Below are 23,534 nucleotides of genomic sequence, written 5' to 3' on the forward strand. Positions count from 1 at the left end.
GAGAGATCAGAGGCTGCTCTGTCAATACAATCAGGTCACTTAAAGAGGAAGCTTGAGTGACAGTGTCAATTTCATTAAAGGGGCTGCTTTATGAAGTAGAACACTCAAAAGAAACTTTAAAATAATACTCACTGTCTAAACACACCAAAACAGTATCTCTCTCCAACTGCGTCACGTGAATGGAATCCAGCTGTTGGCTGCCTAAGTGGGGAAACGTTACAGTTAGCAACATGCTTCAGTAAAGCAGGGCTCAGAAAGCCAGCAAAGTCTGACTCTCACTGTGATTTGCTCTTTAAAACAGGGTGCAAACTGCATTTTGTCATGTGGTCATTAAAAACATAGCTGTGTACATCAGTTTAGGAGAACAAATGTCAGCTCTGACGTGGACAAACTGAGCTGAAAACACAGCTCTGCTCTAATTACTCCTCTTGTTCTGGAAAGGCGGGCAACAGTGATGATGATGATGATGAGGGCAAACATGGGGAAGGAAAGGAAGGCACACATAGTTAGCTCTTGTTCTACACTTATGAGAGATGGAATCCGTCAGGGCCAAAGGAAACTCCACTTCCCCAAACCCCAAAAGTCAGTCCATATGTCCAGAAATGAGCTCAACCTGGGCTACAGGAGGGTTTCTGGTGGTTACATAAAAGCTGGCGGCATCTCTCACTTGAGAGACTAGTTTCCATCTACCAGAGGAGTCACTTCCCTTACTTCTGGCAGAAGGGACACGGCTACCTGGGGCGCCTATCAGCACAGCAAAGCCCATGCTGGACCCGAGGCTCCCTCAGCATCACAAGTATGTGTTAAATATTGAGAGTCCAGGCTAGCATCCCAGACCTTGTCACCTTCTCCCCAGCCCTGAACTCCCTCCAGATCAAGGGCTTCCCTCCCACAGCTACTCATTCTCCTTCTAACCCTGCTAGTCTTGACAGACTTCTCCCACCACGCTTCCTCTACTCCCCACCCCGCTCTCCCCGCCCCCCCCTCACATCTACAATAAAAACCTTCCCCTTAACCATACCATGGAGCAGTCATGTCATCAGCTTATGCAATAGGCACATGGTGTCCCTTACAGACAGATCACTGAGTAGCACAGTAGACAGCCTCGTCAATACAACCGATACGTTATCTTTAAGGCGATACACCAAATATAATTTTTCTCAGCTAACCCATGTTCACTCACTCACTCAACAAATACCAAGCAGTGACCACGCAATAAAGGATCATTCACTAAGGAATCAGAATCTGTGAAGGACTCCTAGAACAGAGGGCATTTCAATGCTACAGCTTTGCCACTGCAGGCTCTTGACTCAACAAACACGGCTGGGAGTTAGATTAACAGCTGCCTGTGAAAACGAAACCTAATGACAGGCTAAAAGCTGGACAGAAAGGGTGCCTCGCCTGTGTGCGAGGAAGAGCTGATGATGACCTCAGAGGCCTGGCTCTGCTCAGGAAGTAAGTTTCGGTCTGTTTTTATTTTAGCTGGGACAATGTTAATGGTGTAGGCGTTAGAACACAACAAACTTCAAAAACCAACTCTGAGATTCAAAAGAAGATTCAACAAATGGCTGCAGCATAGGTCGTCGTGTTGTAAACTAGGACATCTCTGGGTCATACTGGTTTGTCTCTGTAATGTGCATGATCAAACAGTCCTTGTGCATGCGAGTTACAGACACTACCACTGAGCTACCTCCCAGGCTTTTAGTGAAAGTGACACAAATGTGGGGTCAATGCTAAGCTTTCCTAGTGGGGATGCTTAATCAGTTCTTAGAACTCAGTCACTCAGTTATCAAGGCCAGGAGGCACCAAACGCAGCAGACTTCCTCACAATGTAGTGAAGACTGTAACAGTGGTCTGAGACAGCCACCACAAACCGCTTGAATTCTTTAAAAAGTGGCCTCATAAATCACGGTTGACAAATGACAAAGTAACACACCAGCACAACAAACAGGAAAGTGAGGATCCCCTCTCATTTCATATATTCCACAGACTTACAAGATAAACTCTTCATAGTCCCCTCTGACAGTGCTTTTGAAACAGACAGTAATAGCCATTAACCAGTTACCCCGGGGGTTAGAGAACACCAGAATCATTTCTCCAGCCCCAGCCCGTCAATCATCTTCCCCATCCCTGGACTCTGTAGCTTCCTGTCTTCGCAGCCTAGTCCATTGGGCTTGGAAGGATGGTTTTCAGCGTCTGTCCTTTGACTTCTCACTTGTTCCCATGTTCAAGTCAGCCTCCTTCTCTTTCTTCCCTCTACCCAGGGTCCCCGTATGTAGGCCGGGGGGGCCTGGCTCACTGTCCCCCACCTTCACCCACTGAGTGCAGAGACTGCAGGCTTGTGTCATCACACCTCACACAGGTTCACATTTTTAATGGCTGAGTAATACTCCATGGCGAAGATGTACGTGTTCTTCACCTATCCATCGGCTGAAGTCAATCTAGGGTGTTTCCACATCTTGGTTATTGTGGAGAATGCGGCAATAGCTATGTGTGTACAGCTCTCTTTCCAGCACACTGATTTTTTTCCTCTGGAAAGGAGGACATACCTAACAGTGGAACTGCTGGGTGATGCAGCAGTTCCTTTTGAACTAGCCTTCAAAAGGCCTCGCACTCTTTCCGTTACAACTGCACTAACTGAATCCCCGTCAGCGGTTTCTCCCTGCATCCTCACCGAGCTTGCTATTGCTCCGACACCACTGACTTGCATTTCCCTGCTGGTTACATTTAGTGGCACTGTGTATTGTCGTCACTGGAAAAATGTATTGACTGATTTTTCTAAATCTAAACTGTGAGAAAAACTTCCAGAGCTTTCACTTAGAAACGTGTAACAAACTCCTACATTAACCAGCCAATCGTAGACAGAACAATAAATATTCCAATGGAAAAGCTTGAAGGCCACTTCAGAAACTTCTATCCATGGCTGGAGAGCACACCCGCCAGTTGGAAAAGGTGGTGGTGGTGGTGGGGGGGGGAGGATAAACAGGACAGGGACAGATAAACAGGACAGGGACAGAAGGGACCTTTCTTAGCTTGAGATATGTAACTCCTAATTTAGTAAGCCCAAAGACAAACTGCTAACAACTCAGACTTGAAATAAAAAAGTTTCTTGGGTTGGGGATTTAGCTCAGCGGTAGAGTGCTTGCCTAGCAAGCACAAGGCCCTAGGTTCGATCCTCAGCTCAAAAAAAAAAAAAAAAAAAAAAAAGTTTCTTTAATTTATGTGTATGAATGTTTGCCTGCATGTGTGCCTATGGAAGCCACAGGAGGCCATCAGATCCCCTAAAACTAGAGTTGTGAGCTATCTTGTAGATGCTGGGAATTGAACCTGGGTCCTCTGCAAGAGCAGCCAGCTCTTAACCATGGAGCCATCTTTCATTATGTCAACAACTCAGACTTTTAAATGCCAAGAATATTTAAAACTTCTTCAGTAAAATTAATTTGTGTAAAAATTCCTTGGGCAAGGGGCCAAAGTCAAGCCTGATGGTCTCAGTCAGTGCAATCCCTAGAACCCACACAGTGTAAGGGGAGAACTGACTCCCACAAGTACGTGTACCACCCACACATTAAAAAAAAAGTCCTTGGGCAAATGGACCACAACTGCATGTAGGGAATTCCTTGGAACATTACTCTTGCATTTTTCATTTATGAGCTCACAATGATTGAAATTAAGCCTTCTGCATCTAGTATAGGCAAAAGCATGGATATTAACATAAAGTGAAAAACACTCACCTGCACCGATTTCTGTAAACCAGGAAGATGCAGAATTCAAATTGATTGTCTCAAACTGAACTACTTGGTTTGACTCGGTGCCTTTGCTGATAGCTACACAAACCATGGGGTACTCCTGTTCTGGGATCACCAGCATTTCAAAGACATTCAGTGGACTTGGTAAAGGAAAATCAAAATGCTGCAGCAAAAACCAAGAGAAATAAGAGACATGTGGCAGCAATCTTCTGTTCATACCGTGCTGAGTGAAGTCAGCTGAAAGGCTGGAGTGTCCCCCTGTCTCATTCTACACGAGTCCTCCTCTCTGACGAGCGGGAGTACCTTCAGAGAAACTTAAAGGACTGGCCGCACTGCTGTTTGTGGCGAGGATGAGTCCAGAGCGTATTCATAACAGTAAGTTACAGAGAAGACATTACTAAGAACATAAACATCACACACAGTTCCCGCGAACTCTCAGGGGACTATAGTACTAATTACAGCTTCAGCCTGGTGTAGTTACTCACAGTGCTTTGTCAAGAAGGAAAACGTAAGAAAGCCACATGTACCTTTATCAACATGAATTTCTGCATCGGTTCATACCACTGCAGCAGAACAATTCCAGACTGCAAAGCTCCGCAGAGGTATTTATGTCCCGTGTAAGGGTTTCTAACTGAAAAGAAAGAAAAAAAGATAAAAAACCCACCCACATGCACAACACTGGATGCTTTTGTCAGAAAATAGTTCATCTAAAATGACAGCTGAACTACATTCACCTAACAGCTAAGAGGCCTTTCTTTCTTTTCTTTTGAGACAGGCTCTTACTATACAGTTATGGATGGTCTAGACCTCACTCTGTAGACCAGGCTGGCCTTGAACTCATAGAGATCCCCTGCCTCTGCCTCCCAAATACTGGGATTACAGATGTGCACCCCCTCACCTGCTCCAGTTATTTTTCTATAGGAAGGCAGATGCTGGTGTGAGGAAATGCCAGTGGTTTGTTGTGAATCAATTGCAGTGCAGAAGGAAAAATTATTTGAAGTGACTTTTTTTAGCTGACAAACTACTGTCTTAACCAAGACAGTAAGGGTAAGAATGGGTGGAAATGTTGCCTTTCATCTTTATTTAAACAAACAAACAATTGGAAATCACAGATATTTCTTTCTAAATGCTTTTAATGTGCTGAGTACTTAGCCACAGGAATTATTGACGAGAGCTATACAGTCAGTTCTAAAACACGCAAGCTACTCTATAAACCCAAAACCTGCTTCTAAATAATCTGAAATGATAAAATCTGAGGTCCAGGGACAACTGGAACTGATACATAATGTTTCCACGACAGAGCAGCTTGAGGGATGATAAAGATAATTTACCATATCGATCGTGTATGCATGTATTAATTCATCTTACTGTAACAGCCTTGACTCAAATCTACAAAAATCATCTGGGTCGTTTTGTCTCCCGAGTGTGACTCCCAACAACCACAATATACAATGGTTATGTGAGCAGGTACTTGCTCTAAGTTCTGCAGAACTGTGTCAAGTCTTAGGAGTATAAGCTTTTAGACTTTTCTGGGCCACATATCTTGGGATGATGATAGACAAATGACTCTCCCCAGGAAGCTGAAATCTCGTTATATCATCTCACACTGTGCAACATCTCAGTCAGTGAAGGCTTGAGTACATTATGGTGGTTCCAGGGACTACATCACTTGGTGACATGCCACTCAAGTTAAATCACCTAGTGACATACGCACCACCAGGTAACACATAACTGCAGAAAGAGCACACTGTGGTTGAGGCGTTTGTTCTACAGAGTATCTTTTCATGAAGATAAACATGTAAGCTCCCTTAGCAAGCAAACAAACCCTGGAAGTTAGGAGTCTAAGATTAGTAGAGATTGGACTCAGATCTGATTCTAGGTTCTATTACTCCCTTGTGACATCATCAGTGTCAAGACTGTTGAGGGATAAGTGAGATAGTTACATAGTAAGGAAGCCCATCCTCTACCATTCCTGTCCTGAGAAACAGCCGCTAAGCCTTTGGAATGCCATGCTTGAACCCCCATCATGCCTCACATCTAACAACGCAATTTAGGTAGGGTCAGCAACAGCAGATAATTTTAGTATGGGGAGCTGGTCATGCCAGAAAGACTTTGGGTGGAGGCTTTGACTCATGTAGTGTCGGCTGATCAGTGCAGGGGTCGGATGGGAGAATGGCCATGTGGGTAATCTCACACCTTCATGATGGAGCCCCAGTAAAAACTCGCGATACTTGAATCAGCAGCTGACTGGCAATGCTGTGAGAACTGCCACAGTCACACCATGAAGGGACAACACTGGTGTCCACTACTGCAGCAGCAGCAGCACCACGCCGGGCAGGCCTGCATCTGCCTCATGCTCTTCTTCACACAGCAGGTTTGAACCTATATTCTACCATGCAATCACAGCCATGAACACCACCTCTGTCAGTGAATCTGAGGGTAGTTCAGGGTTAATACCGACATGGATGCTGCTAGGCCACAGCAGGTTATGCTCTTCTACTGACTTCATCTTATTTGTACTATGAGATTCCTCAGGTATTTAAAGATATTGAAAGTTGTAACCATCTAGTGTGAGAAGCAGCATGTACTCACCTATGCAGCATTTATGGCAGCCTTTTGTATCTGGGATCTTTGTTGTTATGGCAAACTTTCTGCAAATATAAGACAATATGAATGAACTCTATTGTGGTCTCCATATGGTGACGTATGAACAAGCTGTACCAGAATCAGACAGGAAGGGGCTTAAAAAACAAAAAACAAAAAAAAACCACCTTGGACTTTGCCTATAGACTTATGATTTTTATAGGATGAAGAAATTGTTATAAAACTTCCGTAAGTGATTTTCATGCAGGAAGCATGACTTATTTCCAGTCTGGATGACATGTAAGTTAAGAACAGGAAGTTGTTTCACCAGACAAGGAACAGTGGCAGCAAATGCCCTCACCCCCAGCAGGATCAAAACGATGTTCTGTACCTTGGCAGGATGCGGTCAGGAAACCTATGAGTTTGGATATGGGCAGCCAATCCTGGTTTTTTGGCTTGTTCAAACAAAGCGATAAGACTATGAGAGTAGAGCTGAAAGGTTTTTCCTGAAAGAGGAGAAGAAGTTGTTACTTTTACTAGAAGACGTTTCAAAAGAAAAAAAGGGACAAATTTCAAGTAAAAGAAAATGCAGTTAGCTGGGTGTGGTGGCGCACGCCTTTAGACCCAGGAATTAGGAGGCAGAGGCGGGCAGATCTCTGTTGAGTTCATGGCCAGCCTGGCCTACACAGTGAGTTCCAGGACAGCCAGAGCTACATAGTGAGACCCTGTCTCAAAAACACCAAAAAGAAAAAAAATGAAATTACCTTCTAAAATGATGAATCCGGTAATATTCAAGGACCAAGCAAAACAGAAAAACATGTAAAAACACAACAAACAAACCTGGTTAATATTATTTTGAAAGGAATGGGTAAAATTACTTTTAAGCAAGTAGATCATTCTGTTTAGGCATATTCTCACAACTAGGTGATCTGGGAAGAATGTAAAATGTAAACCTGATTGATGCTAATGATGAAAGAGAAACTGTTAGACATTGGTGTGCATGTGTGTTAGAGTTACAAGTGTCCACACCAAACAAAATTCTGTAATACTGTGATTATTATCTCTTTGGGACAGATCTACCCGTCAGCAATCCATCGAATTACCTTCAATTAAAATTGATTGTGAATACATTCTTAAATGCATAGATTTTAACAGCAGGAAAAGTGAAGTACACCAGTACCACAAGCCCTAGTATAGCAAGGTATAACTCATACATAGCCAACTGTAGCCATGCTCAGCAGGAGATACATGTAAACACCATCTGATCCTCACAAACGGTGCGGTATAGTAACAACACTTACCCCCTTTACTAGCAGAAACACATTACACAGGGTAGTTCACCCTCACGACTGCGTTTTCTCAGAACAGAAACATTCTGGCCAACACAGCATCCTTCTTTTCACTTCTCTCTGTGCTCTTTCCATTTTAGGAGTAACTCTAACCACACTTCAGAGATGAACTAATCATAAACGATTTCCCGCTATCCCATTTGATTTCATGAAAATATAAGGTGCACTATGTGCAGTTTTAAATGTGCAGTGTGTCTTTATGTCTGAAGACAGCTACGTCTAATGATAAAAGCAGCAAAGTTAAGAAAAGTTATTCTATGTACAAAATTCAGAATCGCTGCCCAGATGTGCAGCAGGAGGGCCTGGCAGACTAGGAGACCCAGGTGTGAGAGGCCATGGCAGTTCCCACTGGGGCTCAGGGAGGTAAAGCGGAAGACAAGGAGTGGATCTCTTTCACCGAGATGGACTGCCTGGTCAAGGACGTGAAGGTCAAATCCCTGGAGGGCCATCTGCCTCTCCCTGCCATCAAGGAATCTACAGTCACTGATTTCTCCTGGAGCATTCCTCCAGGATGAGGTTCTAAGGTCATGCCAGTACAGAAGTAGACTCAGGGTGATGGGCCAGCTTCAGGGCTTGTCACTACTGGACTACAATGGTCATGCTGGTCTTGGTGTTAAGTGCTCCAAGGAGGTAGCCACTGCCATCCCAGGGGGCCATCATCTTAGTCAAGTGGACATACTGTCCCCTGTAGAGAGACTACTGGGGGACCAAGATAGGCAAACCTCACACCCCCTCATGCAAGGTGACAGGCCACTGTTTGTGATGGCCCACAGATGCTCTCTAGCGAGACCTTACTCAGGGTCAGAGAATCTGAGCTTGCTTTACCCAGCAGGGATGCATAATGGGATGATTTGGCCACAGGGGTGGTTACCAGGTGTTTTGAAAGGTCTACACTTGGCTGTACATTGTGCTTTGATCTTGAATGGGGGAGGTCTTTTGCCTTGCCCCTGGCATTGTATAAAAAGCCCTTTGGAATAAACCTTGAGGCGACTGCGTATTGACCCAGGGCCCTCCCGAAGCTCCTCAGTGTCTCCATCTTTCTTGTCATCTCCTTCTACCTTTCTAATACTTCCTCATTCCTCTCAACCCCCCACAAGACCCCTGACCGGTCGGAGCTGGACTCTGACAGACCCTCACAACTATTGCTCTCTGCTGGTGTGCTGCGTCCTGCTCCAGAGGCCTGAGCATCATCTATGCTCCTGTGCCCGAGACACTGCCGCTGATGGCTGGTATGGACGACTGTTCACATCAGCCAGGGGCCACATGTCGCCCTGGGCAACTTCACCTTTGATGTCATCTCCAAGGCCTACAGCTACCTGGCCCACACCTGGAAGGAGACTGTGTTCACCAAGTCTCCTGTCAGGAATTCACTGACCATCATGTGAAAACCCACACCAGAGCCTGGTTCACAGGACCCGGGCTCCAGCTATGGCTACCACACAGGGGTTTTACACCAGAAAAAGAAACTGAATTAAGTCTGCTAAAAAATTCAGAAGTCATTCAAACAGAATTGGGTTTGCTTCCTTCCACAAGAGTAATATATGAATATTTACTAGATGAAATAAAAAATGACAGGCTAATCATTGATTAAAACCAAAGAGAGCAGTGGTTCTCAACCTGGGGGTTATGACCTCTTTGGAGGATGGAATGACCCTTTCAGAAGGGTCATCTAAGACCATCGGAGAATACAGCTATTTACATTATGATTCATAACAGTAGCAAAATTACAGTTACACAGTAGAAATGATAATAATTTTGTGGCTGGGGTCACCTCAACATGAAGATCTGTCTTAAAGGGTCACAGCGTTAGGAAGATGGAGAACCACTGCTTTAGAGGAGCTCCACTTCTTAACAAGTCATTTACACACAAGGCTGGATTTATTTATTTATTTTTATAAACATTGTTATTAGCTCAAATATAGGGAGAAGTAATAATTAGCGGTCTTGTACTACAAATGGAAATCAATCAGTTAGTCTCCAGGCAGCTATGCAAGTCTAATGTGTAAGAAAATACTGTTTGGTGGGTGTGGTTCCAAAGCCCATGCCAGCCCTAGTCTCTCTCTGCCTAGGGATCAGGATGTGTCTCCTAGCTACTGCTCCAGTGCCTTCCTGCATGCCACCATGTCCTGCCAAGATGATGGACTAACCCTCTGAAACTGTAAGCTAGCCCCAATTAAATGCTTTCCTTTATAAGAATTGTTTTGGTCGTGGTGTCTCTTCACAACGATAGAACAGTGACTAAGACAGTGGGTAAGAGTTACAAGAAAAGAGTCTAAAGACATAGTAACTTTATCCAATCCTTTCATTACCACCAGCTACCAAAAAACCAACAATGCTAAAATCAGAACAGGTTGCTCTAGAATCTCCTTGTTTAGATAAGCTGTGTGTCTGTGTGTGTGTGTGTGCGCGCGCGCGTGTGTCAGTGTGTGCACTCAAGTGCATGTGTGAGTACAGATCAATGTGCATGTGTAGGCCAGAGGTCAATACTGAATGTTGTTCTTGAGTCAATGTCTCTCTTGTTTACAAGTTCTCTCCAGGGTCTGGAACCCGCCTACCAGGCTTGCTGCCTAGTGAGCCCCAATACACCTACCTTTCTACATGGATGCTGGGGATAGAACTCAGGTCCTCATGCTTGATGGAAAGCACTTTACAGACTGAGCTATCTATCTCTGGATGAGAAGACTCTAAAGCATCAGTCTGAGGTACTTCACTTGTGGTCCAGAACAACATATGTAATACACTCTGGGCTGTTATTTTATTTAACCCTCACGATAATCTCATGAGACTGTTTTTGTTGTTGTTGTGTTTTTTGTTTTTAATGCCTCTGTCCTGATTTGATAATTAAGGAAATTGAGGCTAAGAGTGGGTGCTTTGCTGGTATTCCTGGAGAAAGGAGGCAGCTTTCCTCTGCTTCCCCCCACTGCACTGCCAACACTCTAAGGCAGCCAGGGCGCAGCCTGCAGTGGTACAGGTTGTAGGAAGAGATGGACTCAGATCACCAGTGCTCCCTTCCTCAGTGTCCAGATGCCGGGGAAGGGGTGGGAATGCAGTCCTCATGGAAGACAGGATCCTCTCTCAAACAGCAAATGTACTGTCATACACTGTACTAAATTTCATTTCTCTGCTTGTCTATGGTTTTTACCATCACACATACCTGATAATGACATCAGCGTGTTATTGATGACGTAGAGCCATGTACATTTCCGTGGAAACAACTGAGGAGGAAGAGGAGGAGGAGGAAGATTATTAAACTGTACACCTTTGATTCTCTCCTCTTACCCTGCCCCCAAATCCCAACACAGTAAAGTGGTGCTCCTGGGGGCATGACTCAGTGGCAGAGCAAGGGCTTGGCATGCACAGGGGCCTGGGATTAGTCCTCAGCACTGTGCAAAACTAAACCACCATACTAGAAAAAGTTTGGTGATTTCTTTGGGAAAATAACCAAAACCTTAAGAGAAAAAAAAAAAAATCTTTTAACATGAACAATTCTTTAAACCATAAAAACTAAGATTAGAACCCATATAAATGGATTTAAAATTATGATACTTCTTTTATCCAATTTGCTCATACTAATGCTGTAAGTTAAAATCTTTATTACCTGTTCCATAGTTGCTTCATGTAGCTCATTGAGATTCAATGTGTAAATACCATCTTCAGTTCCAAAAATAATGTACTGATCTATAACAGCAAGTTACCAGAATTTATTATCATTTTCTGAAATTGCACACTCAGATAAGGGCTCTATGTAGTGATGATATTCAGCATTAGATGGCCACACATTCACCAAAGGACAAGCATTTTTTAACATTCATGCTACCATGTCTCTTTACCATGTTTTAAGAAGTAAATATAAGCTGTGGAAGACTAACTCAATGCTGCCTTCCAACTGAATTTTAAACTGTTACAATAGTACATTTTTGCAAGACACTCCAAACACTCAAATATACCTGAAAATATAAACCATAAGCCATGACACACCACAAATAATGAATACACTTCTTGTTCAGACGTTGGTTTCTAAATACTATCACCACTAAAAAGAACCAGAGCTGCTTGGAGCAGAGACTGATTCTGATGAAGGAAAGCGTAAATTGACAGGAAAGTAAGGGACCGTCCCCACACTGAAGGAGACAGGCACTGCCACTGCCCATAAATCCTGGAAAAATGTAAGTGTCCAAAGAAGTCACAGTGTAGGTGCATCTTACTGAACATGGACTCCAACATCCAAACTGACGAAACTGACGTGGAATTTTAAACCGAATGTTAGATTGGAGAAATTAAAGTGAGTGGAGACTGCAGGATATAAATATGGAGAAGTTTCTTGATTGATTTATTTATTTGAGACATCATCTCATATGGAGAAGCTTCTTTCTTTCTTTCTATCTATCTATCTATCTATCTATCTATCTATCTATCTATCTATCTATCATCTATCTATCTATCTGAGATACTGTCTCAGTATAGCCCAGACTGGTCTTGAATTGTCTCTTTTTCATGCCCACTCACACTCCCAAACTAAGCTATGAGCACAAAACTCCTTTACTCCTATATCTCAGTGTGTATATTTTTGAACAAGTTTTCTACAACCATAGAACACTGAGACCGAAGCAGGAATCCCACTGCCTACAGACCTCCATGGCTGGTTAGGAGCTAACGTCTCATCCTTACAGACGGAGGACACAGCAGCTGTGCTATCCCGTTAGCCTCCTTTACATGACCAGTTCCTGCACACTGTTCAACTTTAGCGCCTGAACCAGAGCTGACTGACTGACTTAGCTTGTCACAGGGCCCTTTAGCACCTAACGAAGGTGATAATTTTAGAGTTAGCCGCGTCAAGTCACTAACTTTAAGTACCCTCTGTCTGTGAACATTTCATAGGAGGTCTACATACAATTCAGAGCTGGTACCTTTTGTATCAGGGTGTATCCAGGAGGTTGCACAGTTAATTTTCAAAGGGCAGCCATCAAACACTTTTGAAAAACATGCTCCCATCTTGTTTATAAAGAAAGAAATACGGCTTACTTTATTACATAATTTTAATATTCTTAGAAAATCATGTCAATTTAAAAAAATGCAATGTCAAACTCTTTTTTAGAAACTTTTAGGGTTTTATCTCAAAACAAAATACAGATTTTTTAACACAGTTAAACTTTTTCTACCAAGTCTTCCCTTTCTTCCCATTTTAGGGTCAAAGTATCAAGTTTACCAAACATCTACATATTTAACGAGCTGCAGGATTTTCAGTCATTGCTTCAGGACTAACACTAAAGTGAAATAATATTTGATTTTCTGTGGCACCACTGCAGTGACTAGAACAGCAGTGCAATTCTAGAACATATGCAACAGACAAAAGAGCAAGTCTATATTCTAGACATTAACTAAATCAGTGAGTACAATTCACAAAGTACCCCATTCCCACGGTTGGCAGTGCCACCTCACAGATACATCGCACCGTGGGACGATAGAGAAGTGTTAACCTAAATGGCCTTCCTCCTTCTCACTGGACATAGTTCAAGGTGAGAATGGCTTCTTAAGAAAGAAGGCCCAGTATTAACATCACATTAAAATTAAACTGTTGCTTAGATGCTACTGAGAACCCACTGACAGAATTTATGAATCCTCAATTTGTTTTTCTTTTTGTTCTTTCTCCTTTCCCTTCCTCTCTCTCCCTCTCTCCCTCCCTCCCTCCCTCCCTTTTAATATCTGATTGCTCAGATGTAGCTTGGAACTCACTCTGTGGGCCAGGCTGACCCTGAACCCATGACCTTTCTGCCTTAGTCTATGCTAAGATTATAGACCTGCTGTTACACCCAACTTGGTCTCCAAATTTTAATCATTCCACTCATATTGGAGTATGTGGTCTGACTACACACGCTCAAATCTATCCACTAACTTCATATTCTACAATATTATTTCTTTTAGTGGTTCAATGTACTTGACAGAAAATCTACCCCTACTGCTTCTAAAGAAATTAAAAAAAAAAAAGTCAGCAAACAGGCCACATAAACAGTCCTTACCAAAACTTTTGGGGTGGGTGGAAGGCCATTGATGGTTGGTTTCTGTTAAAAAAAAAATTAAAGCAATTTTTAATAATGCAAGAAATCCTAGGTTTAAAAATAGAACTTTGGCCATTTGCTGTTTCAGTTATTACAACACGTACTTTAAAATTATTTTAAATTTTATGTACATGAGTGTTTTGCCTGCATGTATGTATATGCAACATGTGTGTGTCTTGTATGTGCAGAGGCCAGAAGGAGGTGTCAGATCCCAAGGACTGAAATCACTGATGGTTGAGAGCTATCTCATGGGTGTGGGAATTGAACCCAGGCCGCCGGAAGAGAAGCCAGTGCTCTCACTGCTGAGCCATCTCTCTACACACAAAAGAAAATCTCTGTGATGTCTCCCGACCCCAACCCTCTGAGCTCCAGTGATCTCTCTGCTCCAGCCTCCGGTGAGGCGGGACAGCGGCCCCCGCCACCATGCTCCAGTCTACTTACTGGATCCTTACTCCTGCTCCCCTGCCATGGGACCCTGTTAGTTACACCGAGGCCTGAGTGCCGCTGTACTCACAGGGAAGTCCCTCTTGTCCTTTTTTCGAGGTAACTGTGGAGCTTGTGCTGACCCCTCCGTATTTTCGCTCATCAGTTTTGAGATGCCATCACCATTTCCTAAGGAAACCGGGAGGGAAGGTCGAATGAGCACACACAGAAGAACATTCTCTGAAGAGCAACCTTTCTTTCCCCCATCCTTCCCCTTCCTCCTGGGGGAGTCTCTGTGGGAGCACATTTCTGTCAGAGGAGTTCTTCACTCTGTCCTCCAGACTCTCAGGGCGCACTGCATCCTTAGCCATGCTCTTAAATTATGCCTGACATACTGCGAGCCAAATGGAGTCCAGCCCGCTGGCTGTGGTACTCGAGATCTTCCCAACAGAGTTTCAGTCTACCTGCAGTCCCCCTTCTCTTCACATATCACTCTCACACCATATTAGACTGCTTCAAACATGAGCCAGACATTTCTGTGCTAGTGTATTTGCCCAGTCCTTCTTACTCTCTTAAGACTGCCGAAGCACTGGCCCTCCTTTCTGTAGTTCATCAAGCCCTTACCACCGTCCAGAGCCCAGCCCACAATCCTCCATCCTTGCCTCCCTCAGAGAAGCAGGGCTCCACCCACGCTAGTGTCCTCCTCCACGACAGGCAAGTGGCACCAGGCTCAGCTATCTTTTGTAATGTTGTGTGTGCACAGTCTCCAACTCTTGGGGGGCAGGAACATGGGCACTTCCTCTGGATCCTAACATTCCTAAGGAACTGAATTAGGTTGAAATGGTCTGAAGATATCACAGCCATGTGTGTGTAATTAAAACACAGAAACACAGGGTTGAACTGCAAAGGACTGACTAAAGAAAAAGGTATTATTACAGCCGGGAAGAGAAGGGCTCTCCTTCCCACCTGTCTGGCCCTTCCAGACCCCGGCACCCGGCTGCACTGCAGGGCGGCCGGTATGCTGCTCATACCTATAGAGGGCGTCTCTGCTACGGGAATGCAACTTGGGCTGCTCTGCCTTCTGAGAACTTGAGGTGCTCTAGTCTCTGGGTCAGGGCACCGTTTGACAGTTGCTGATCTCTCTTCATCTAGGAGGCTGTCTTCAGGGTAACTGTTTATCCTTGGCTAATGACAGAAGGAAAAGAAAGCTCTCTATAAACATCACAGTACTCTTCAGCAAAGCACTCAAGTGAGTCACTGCTCAACAGAACTAGGAACTTAACATGAGGGTTTGAAAACGACTCCCAACCCCAAATCATAAAACTTTTATAACCAATAAAATTATGTAAGCAGTTGCCAAGTATTTAACAAGTAGAAACTGACAATGACTTAAGAATGATTCTACTGAAATGTCAAATTATAGCAATAAACGATGATGATATACGTTGTATCTCCCACCATGCAGTCAAATATTGTTCCAAAAGAGCAAAAACTTATTTGTTTCTGACATATATTATAATAGTACATATAATAAATGTATTTATATATTTATACTATATAAGTATATTATTGCACACAAAATCTTCTTTGTTATGTACTTTATATTTCCATATTTACCTTCTAAAGAAAATTAATAAACTTAAAAATTTGAACAAAGTCAATGAAATTATTTTTAAAATGTGATTATGTAAAGAAGAATTTATCATTCCAAATCCTTCAGCAGCTCACCTTCGGAGGTAGGGGAGGTGGTATTGCACGCTTAGAGGTTGATCTAATCAAAGAGAAAAACTCAATTTAGATGGTCACACAGGGCTGTGACATAGACAACACTATCAAATACACACTCGAAAGTTGACAGACAGAGGCTCCGAGACAGACAGAGGCTGCCGGCAGCCTATGGCCTCGCATTCTAAGACTGCATCAGCACAGTTAGAAGAACCACAAAGTGCCACAAAGTCTCTTCCGGTTGCATTTTGCTGCCTTTAATGTGTAATTCAAATTAGATTACGCTTAATAGAGGAAGGTAGATGTAGGCTTTGGGTGCAGCTCAGGGCCTGAGCACATAGTTAGTGTGGACAAAACAAATGAACAAAACCCCTCCTCTATCTTGGAGCCTGTGGAGCCCTGCTTGGAACAGAACTTCAGAAGAGCAGGTGTGTGTTTGGAAGGTGAGGGTGCAAGCCACTTTGCTGGTGATGTCTGCGTTCCCAGAAACAAGGGTACATACAGTCTTTTTAAAATGAGAGATGTTGACACTCGAGGGGAAATGGAATTTTACTTCAGCAAAAGACGTGCTGGAAGGCCAGACAGCAAACCAACAGAACCTGGGTGAGCTGGGAGAGGCAGCGCGTGTGCATGGGACCTGTAACATGGTGCATGCCACACTCTAAGCTACCTTTTTGCTAAAGCACTGTAAACAGAATACATGTGATGCTGTATCCCTAAAGGATTTAAACTAATGAAAAGTAAACAAACAAAAACAGGGTTGTGTATTTATAAACAATTAAAAAATAGAACTGCAAACGTCCCACCACAAGTAGGATGTGGTGGCACAGGCCTGTAATCCTAGCACCATGATGGCAGAGGCAAGGTGAACAGGGGCCTCAAGGCCAGCCTGGGCTACATGAGATCCTGCCTTAGAAACAGAAACAAACAAACAACACCCCAACCCAAACATGAACAACAACCAAGTGAGAATAAAAGCAAACAAAACCAAAACAACCGACAATGAAATTCAGAATTCTGGAGCCCGTGAGTGCATGCTCTTAACCCTTTGTTACTCAAGGGAGGCCTCCAGAGAACGTGGACAAAGGACACTTTGAAGACCTCTGAACCAGACCCTGCAGTCAAGAGTGCAGGTGAGCAGCTGGCACACCAAGTCCGAGAGGCCGGAGCAGCTCGGTGGTCACGTGCACTTCTCCAGAATCTTTTCAGTGGAGCAGGAAACTGCCAGGGCTTGTGGTTCCAGTCACAAAAACTGTATTCTACAGCAGGGGTTGGCAAACCTTCTGACAAGGGCCAGATACTAAATATGATATACTTCAGATGGCGTACAGCAGCCACAACTCTACTGATGCTGTGTGAAAGCAGCTATAAACAGCACAGGAAGTGATTAATATGCTTGTGTTCTAATACATCTATACTGACACTGATATTTTAATTTCAAACAATCTTTTCATACAACAAAATATTTTATTTTTATTCAATCAAAATGCAAATACCCTCTCTTTTAACTTAAAATGTTATTTATTCATTTTATGTGTATGTGTGCACATGTATATGCGCCTGAGGATATATATGTGTACCATACGTGTGCAGTGCTTGCAGAGGGCAGAAGAGGGCATTGGCTTCTCTGAAAATGGAATTATAGGTAGCTGTGAGCTGCCGGATGTGGATGGATGCTGGAACTAAACCCTATTGCTGAGCCATCTTTCCACACTCTGTCTCCTCTCCTCCTGCTTCTCCACTCCTCTCTCCCCAAACACCATTCTCACAGAATGGGCAGCAGCTAGATTGGACCCACAGGCTGTAGTTTGCCAACCTCAGCTCTGCTGACCTCACCCGGGGACCCAGAAGTCTACATTTTCAATGAATCTCTGGGTAACTGAAATGCACAAACATGTAAACAATTCAATGACTCACTGAAGCCAGCCCCTCAATTCACTGCTGAATAAAGACAGGTCTAGAATATGAAGAACCTACATTAGAGAAGCAGAATGAAGGTTTTCTGACCACCACTACAGTATTTTTCCCCCAGTGACATCTTTTAGTACATTATCATTACACACAATATGTGCTGACTAAAACAAAAACCACACCAGGAATGGTGGCACATACCTGCAACGCCAGTCCTTGGGAGGCAGAGCCAGGAGGATGGCTGCAAGTTCAAGGCCAGCCTGGCCTAACTAGGAAGTGCCAAGCAAACCAGGGCTACATAATTCGATCCTCTTGCAAAGCAAATAATTGAAAAACAAAACAAAAAACAAACTGAAGAAAATAAACAAAAATCCCCCCCAAACAGAAGAGACCCTTTAGAACCTTACTAATAGTTCATGATGCTTTTTGTCAATGATAAGTCAAAACTCTACACTGACAACTTTAAGACAAACCCCCATAACAGCTGTTCACATAATCAAGTTATTAATTAGAAAACAACTTACCGGCCTGTATTTGCACCGTCCACAAAAGGATTCCAATGTAATATAAAATTTGGGTCTGATGGTAGTCCCTGTGCAGGTCACAGTTTAAAATGTTACTTTCACAGACACTGATCAAGTTACTATCAACCATTTGATTTACTATTACGCATCAGCCATCTTATCTGGTTTAAGAAACGCCCCAGTGCTGTGGCTGTTAGTTATCATGGCATCCAATCAGGTGTTACGTCTCCACAATTGTTCTGTCATTCGACACATTTAGAGCAATGATTAACTATCATTTGATGTAAACTTAAGAACTTCCCCACATCTACTAAATATAGCTTTCCATCTGAAAACCAAAATCAAACAAAACAACCTACAAAAATTTGAATTATTTGCATAACTCCATCAGCCAGGACAACTAAATAACCCATTAATGAGCACCCAAAATGCTGGTGCATACAGAAACTAGTAGTAAGAAGAATGCCCATTAAAATCCGCTCTAAACTGTACTCCTCCCTCACCCACCCCAGGACAGTGTTTCTTTGTATTGCCCTGACTGTCCTGGAACTAACTCTGTAGACCAAGCTGGCCTCGAACTCACAGATCTGCCTGCCTCTGCCTCCTTAATGCTGGGATTAAAGGCGTGCGCTACCACCTGGCCTGGAAACTGCACTTATATTGACTAAAAAGAAGTAGACATTAAGGAACCTTCTAGACCAATCCTAACAATACCTTATTTATCTATTCCTTTACTTAAAGGATTAGGTAAGTAGTTAATCTCAAAACGATATCAGTTCTGGTGTGCTGACACAGGCCTGTCACCCTGACACTAGGAAGCTGAAGCGGGAGGTCTGCAGCAGCTCAAGGGCAACCTGGGCTACACAGCGAGACCTCCTCACAGAGAGCAGACAAGGCAAAAGAAGCCACAGTGACAGGTGACAGGCCACAAGTGACCCACTGACAGCCCCACAGAGAGACACTCTATAGAGGAGAGCAATGTCAGACTGTGCTCACTTTCAACCCAACACAACCAGGAAGGAGAAGGGAAAGGCCGAGTCCAAGTCAGGGTTCAATCATTCACGGACATCCTTCAAAACGAGTGGGTCAAACTACATTGCCTGTAGTACTATCAAAATACCTTATTATGAATTTTTCATACAGTTAATATGTATAAGAGTGGTTTTTATACATATACTTAATTTCTTAAAATATATCTCAAATTTTCTCCAATTTTAACATGGAAATGTTTTAAAGTCACAGTTACCATTTCATCTCGGGCTTCTGTTTCTTTTCTCAGAGGTGGTTCAAACTGTAACTTGTCAACTGTAAAATACAGAACAGACACTTGAGTATACATAAATAGACACACACACACACACATCCATCATCTTGAGTGGCGAACTGCAGGAGTGAGAGGAGAGTGAACGCTTTTGAGAGGGGGAAAAGCAGAGGCACAGGGGAGAACCCCACCACTTCTTCTATAAACCCTACATACACCCTCAGAAAAAGCAGCGGTCTGGGATGTCCCCTAGCTTCTATGCTTAATTCTCGGCTGAAATCAGGAAATGTAAAAAGTACTTTTGTGTAAAAGAAAATGTTTAAAATATACTGGAAGTAGACAAAGGACAAACTCTGGAGATTGATTTCCAAGTTCCAGGGGCTGTCTGGAGATTAGCAATAGCTCCATGGCAGAGAGAACCCTGCCACACTGTGCAGATTATCTAACGAGAGCGAATGAGATGTCAGGATGGTGTTTACCATCTCCGGCCACACTCTGCCCTGCGTTCTATTTGATCTCATCAGGCCACGTTCACAAGTCTTCCAAGGACTCAAAGAGAAAGTTCTTTTAGATGAAATATTCTACAATGAAGAGAAGCTACTCCATTACCTACTTACAGTTGTTATAATTTTAAAACTTTTAGAAACTGAATGTGACTAAAAGTCCAAAAAAGTTTTCTCAACATTTACACTCTTAAACATACAAGATTTCTAAATACAATCTTAACTAATCATTAAAAGGCTTTAAAATAAGATCTAGTTGCATTTATCCCTAAACACAAAACCTGTAAGAAATAATACAAAGCACTAACATAATTTGTTATATGGAGCAAAAAGAGTAAACCACAAAATTTCCACCCTCCCTCCCTTCTTTCTCTCTCTAAAAAAATTTGTGCTTTTATTTTTTAAGATAGGGCCTCCATATAACCCAGGCTGGCCTGGAACTCACTATGTACAGCTTACACTGGCTTTCCTCTCGGGACCCTCCTCCTGCCCTGGATGGGGTCACAAGTGCGCACAACCACATCTGGTTTAAAATTTTCAGCACACGGGAAGACATTCCATAAAATACGTTATCTACTTACATAACAATCTAAGATAAAAGCCTCTACTCATTAATAACATTTAACATAACCTACAAATATTTTTGAAAAAAGACATTGTTTTCATGTGTATAAATGATTTGCCTCCAGGTACGTACTGGTGTTCATGTGAGTGCCTGGAACTGTAGTTACAGGTAGTTGTGTATACAGCTAGAAGACAGTACTGTGAGCACGGGACAGCCTGCGGTATTTATTAGGACACGCTGCACGGGACAGCCTGTGGTATTAGGACACGCTGCACGGGACAGCCTGCGGTATTAGGACACGCTGCACGGGACAGCCTGCGGTATTAGGACAGACATCTGAGCTTCTGTCCAGAGGAACCTTGTGAACACTCTAGAGCCTTTAAAAGGGTCAGCCTGGCTGCCAGATCACTAAGACTTCAAAGGAAGAGGACAAAATTTAGATGCTCAATATGGCGTTACATTGTTCAAGATAGGTGGAAAACAGGAGCCAATGACAGTTGAAGAAAAGAAGAAATAGACTCAGACGATCTAGGCAATCAGCAGATAGGAACTTTAAAAACCTTTCAGAAACATGCTTGAGGACTTATGAGACAGACACTGGGTGAGCAGACCACCTCAGCACAGACACAGAATTACATTTCTAAATATGCATATATATGTACATATATCATCTGCATATGACTGAAGCTTATATTTGAAAAATAGTGTACCGGAAATAAAACTCATTGACTGACTTGATAGCAGCTGTGAGGGTGTGGGGAGAGCCAAGTCTCAGTGATCCGTGCAATCAGTGAGTTCACACCAACAATAGGCGCAGAAGCAGAGGCAAGGTGACCACACAGACATTCCAAAGAAACAGCATGCATGCAACGGGACACGCGGCTCCCTGGACCTACAAAGTCTAATGAACCCTACTCAGACAACAGACCCAGAGTCCAGCTGGTGTAAAACCGTAGACGCTAAATGTGTCTCAGCCATGTGCCTGTGTCAGACGGAGAAACTGGAGTGGGCAGTGTTTCCAGACGTACGGGATGCTCAGGGTTTAGTTCAGTGAGGAAGTTTTAACAGGCTTCACTGTCATTCAGGCAAAGAGGACAAAACAAAACACTTGGGCTGTGAAGTGTAAGAAGATAGTAAAAGTCTCCCCAGCTTGTTTAAACTGTCATTTACTTGTCTTTTTTTTTTTTAAGGCAAGAGTTTCACCATGCAGTCCTGGCTGGCCCGGAACACTTGCCAGTCTCCTGTCTCAACCTCATGAATTCTGAGATTATGTGCCCACTATGATAATATGCCTATATTTTGGTTAGAGAGAGAGGAAGAAAAGTCTTTCCTGGCACTCACCAGCCAAACGCAAAGGCCGGAAGGAATGAAATTCCTCCCAAGGATGTTCTGCCTGTGTCACGTTTCATGAAATGAGCACCCTCTCTGAGCTACACGGCTTTCTCCTTGAGAAACCACTCTTTAATCAGGCTGCCAGGGCCCTGCCTGTGTGAAATCATGTTCATTACAGTGAATCATCATATTATGTCTGGAAGATCTAAGTCACTCAGATCCAACCCAGACACTGAGCTCCAGATGAAGGCACTTCTGAAGGCAGCGCTCAGCTACGGGAGGCTCCAGAGTCCACTTGTAGAACAGACCCTGCCTCACCCTTTCCCGTACACACGCCTTCACTGTAACTTCCCCTGAACTCTGCCCCTTCTGTGCTTCTTCTGTTTCTCTGTTTGATAAGATGCCACATGGTTTCTATGGAAAGTTTTTTTTTTTCCCCCCCGAGACAGGGTTTCCCTGTGTAGCTTTGCGCTTTTCCTGGAACTCACTTGGTAGCCCAGGCTGGCCTCGAACTCACAGAGATCCGCCTGCCTCTGCCTCCCAAATGCTGGGATTAAAGGCGTGTGCCACCACCGCCCGGCTCTATGGAAAGTTTTATACCACTGTAAAGAATTAATAAATGTGTCTTGTTGGACTGTTTCTTTATCCCTGGCCAGTCTAACATTGGATATGTGATGGTTCTGATGTGAAATGCCCATGAAAATCTACATGCTAAGGTTGGTTGCTAGCTGATGGGCTTTGGGGAAGTGACTGGCTCACGAGGGCTGCGGTCCCAATGTGGATGAATTCAGCGATGAGTTCACAAATGGGAAGGCTACCAGGAGATGACGGAGAGTGGAAGGTGGGGCCCAAGTGCAGGGGGAGTCTGTGGGGCTGCACGTTGTCTCCGGCCGTTCATCCTCCTCTTCTCATCTCTCATCCACGTGGTGAACGGCTCTGTCACGATGAACTCTGATGACTCTAGTCTGCCTCACTATAGGCCCAGAAGCAAAAGAGCCGAGGGACCGTGGACTGAAACTCAAGAGACCATGAACCAAAGCCAACTTTCTCCCTTTGTTTCCCTCTGATACTTCGTTATATTAACAGCTAGGTTCAAACATTATTAATGTCCACTAAAAGTACACAGTAAGAACACACAGAATTCTCGTAATAGCCTAAAACAAAGCGAACAGGAGGGCAGGTGAGTTGTAATATACTCAGAAATGTACTACTCCACTACCATGTATTCCTACAGACTGGTGTGAAGGACTCTCACAGATACGGGTGAGTTAAAGAAAAGGGTCCACTGTGTCATGCTATTTGTCTAAAGTCAAGATGAGTTAAAAAGGAACCTATGTGACAGGGATCATAGTATCAGTTGATCTGGATAGAGGGGAGGGTGGGGGCATAGGATGGAGGGTACCAACTGTGACAGAGATTCCAGTTACGTTCCACACACTGAGCAGGAGACAGTCACATGGGTGTATGTATCTTTAGATTCTTACCAAGTGTCTCATGTAAGATTTGATCTACTGTATAGAAGTCACCAGCCCGACCTAAGAAACTGAAGCAAAAGC

General features: G+C 43.6%; 1 protein-coding gene across 1 annotated transcript in view; it reads right to left on the minus strand.

The window, feature by feature from the left end:
• The window catches only part of Map4k5 (mitogen-activated protein kinase kinase kinase kinase 5), an 85,386-nt gene that overhangs the window by 942 nt on the left and 60,910 nt on the right, over nucleotides 1-23,534 (minus strand). The window contains exons 14-28 of the mRNA XM_036205628.1: nucleotides 19,564-19,622; nucleotides 18,318-18,385; nucleotides 15,886-15,928; nucleotides 15,189-15,342; nucleotides 14,249-14,346; nucleotides 13,696-13,737; nucleotides 12,586-12,670; nucleotides 11,277-11,356; nucleotides 10,833-10,893; nucleotides 7,094-7,096; nucleotides 6,721-6,835; nucleotides 6,339-6,397; nucleotides 4,274-4,377; nucleotides 3,732-3,909; nucleotides 133-201 (exon numbers count right to left, since the gene is read on the minus strand). Of these exons, the coding sequence (XP_036061521.1) occupies nucleotides 133-201; nucleotides 3,732-3,909; nucleotides 4,274-4,377; nucleotides 6,339-6,397; nucleotides 6,721-6,835; nucleotides 7,094-7,096; nucleotides 10,833-10,893; nucleotides 11,277-11,356; nucleotides 12,586-12,670; nucleotides 13,696-13,737; nucleotides 14,249-14,346; nucleotides 15,189-15,342; nucleotides 15,886-15,928; nucleotides 18,318-18,385; nucleotides 19,564-19,622 (1,218 nt within the window). The remainder of the gene's footprint in view (nucleotides 1-132; nucleotides 202-3,731; nucleotides 3,910-4,273; nucleotides 4,378-6,338; nucleotides 6,398-6,720; nucleotides 6,836-7,093; nucleotides 7,097-10,832; nucleotides 10,894-11,276; nucleotides 11,357-12,585; nucleotides 12,671-13,695; nucleotides 13,738-14,248; nucleotides 14,347-15,188; nucleotides 15,343-15,885; nucleotides 15,929-18,317; nucleotides 18,386-19,563; nucleotides 19,623-23,534) is intronic.

Source organism: Onychomys torridus, chromosome 14, assembly GCF_903995425.1.
Source record: "Onychomys torridus chromosome 14, mOncTor1.1, whole genome shotgun sequence".
Classification (NCBI taxonomy): Eukaryota; Metazoa; Chordata; class Mammalia; order Rodentia; family Cricetidae; genus Onychomys; species Onychomys torridus.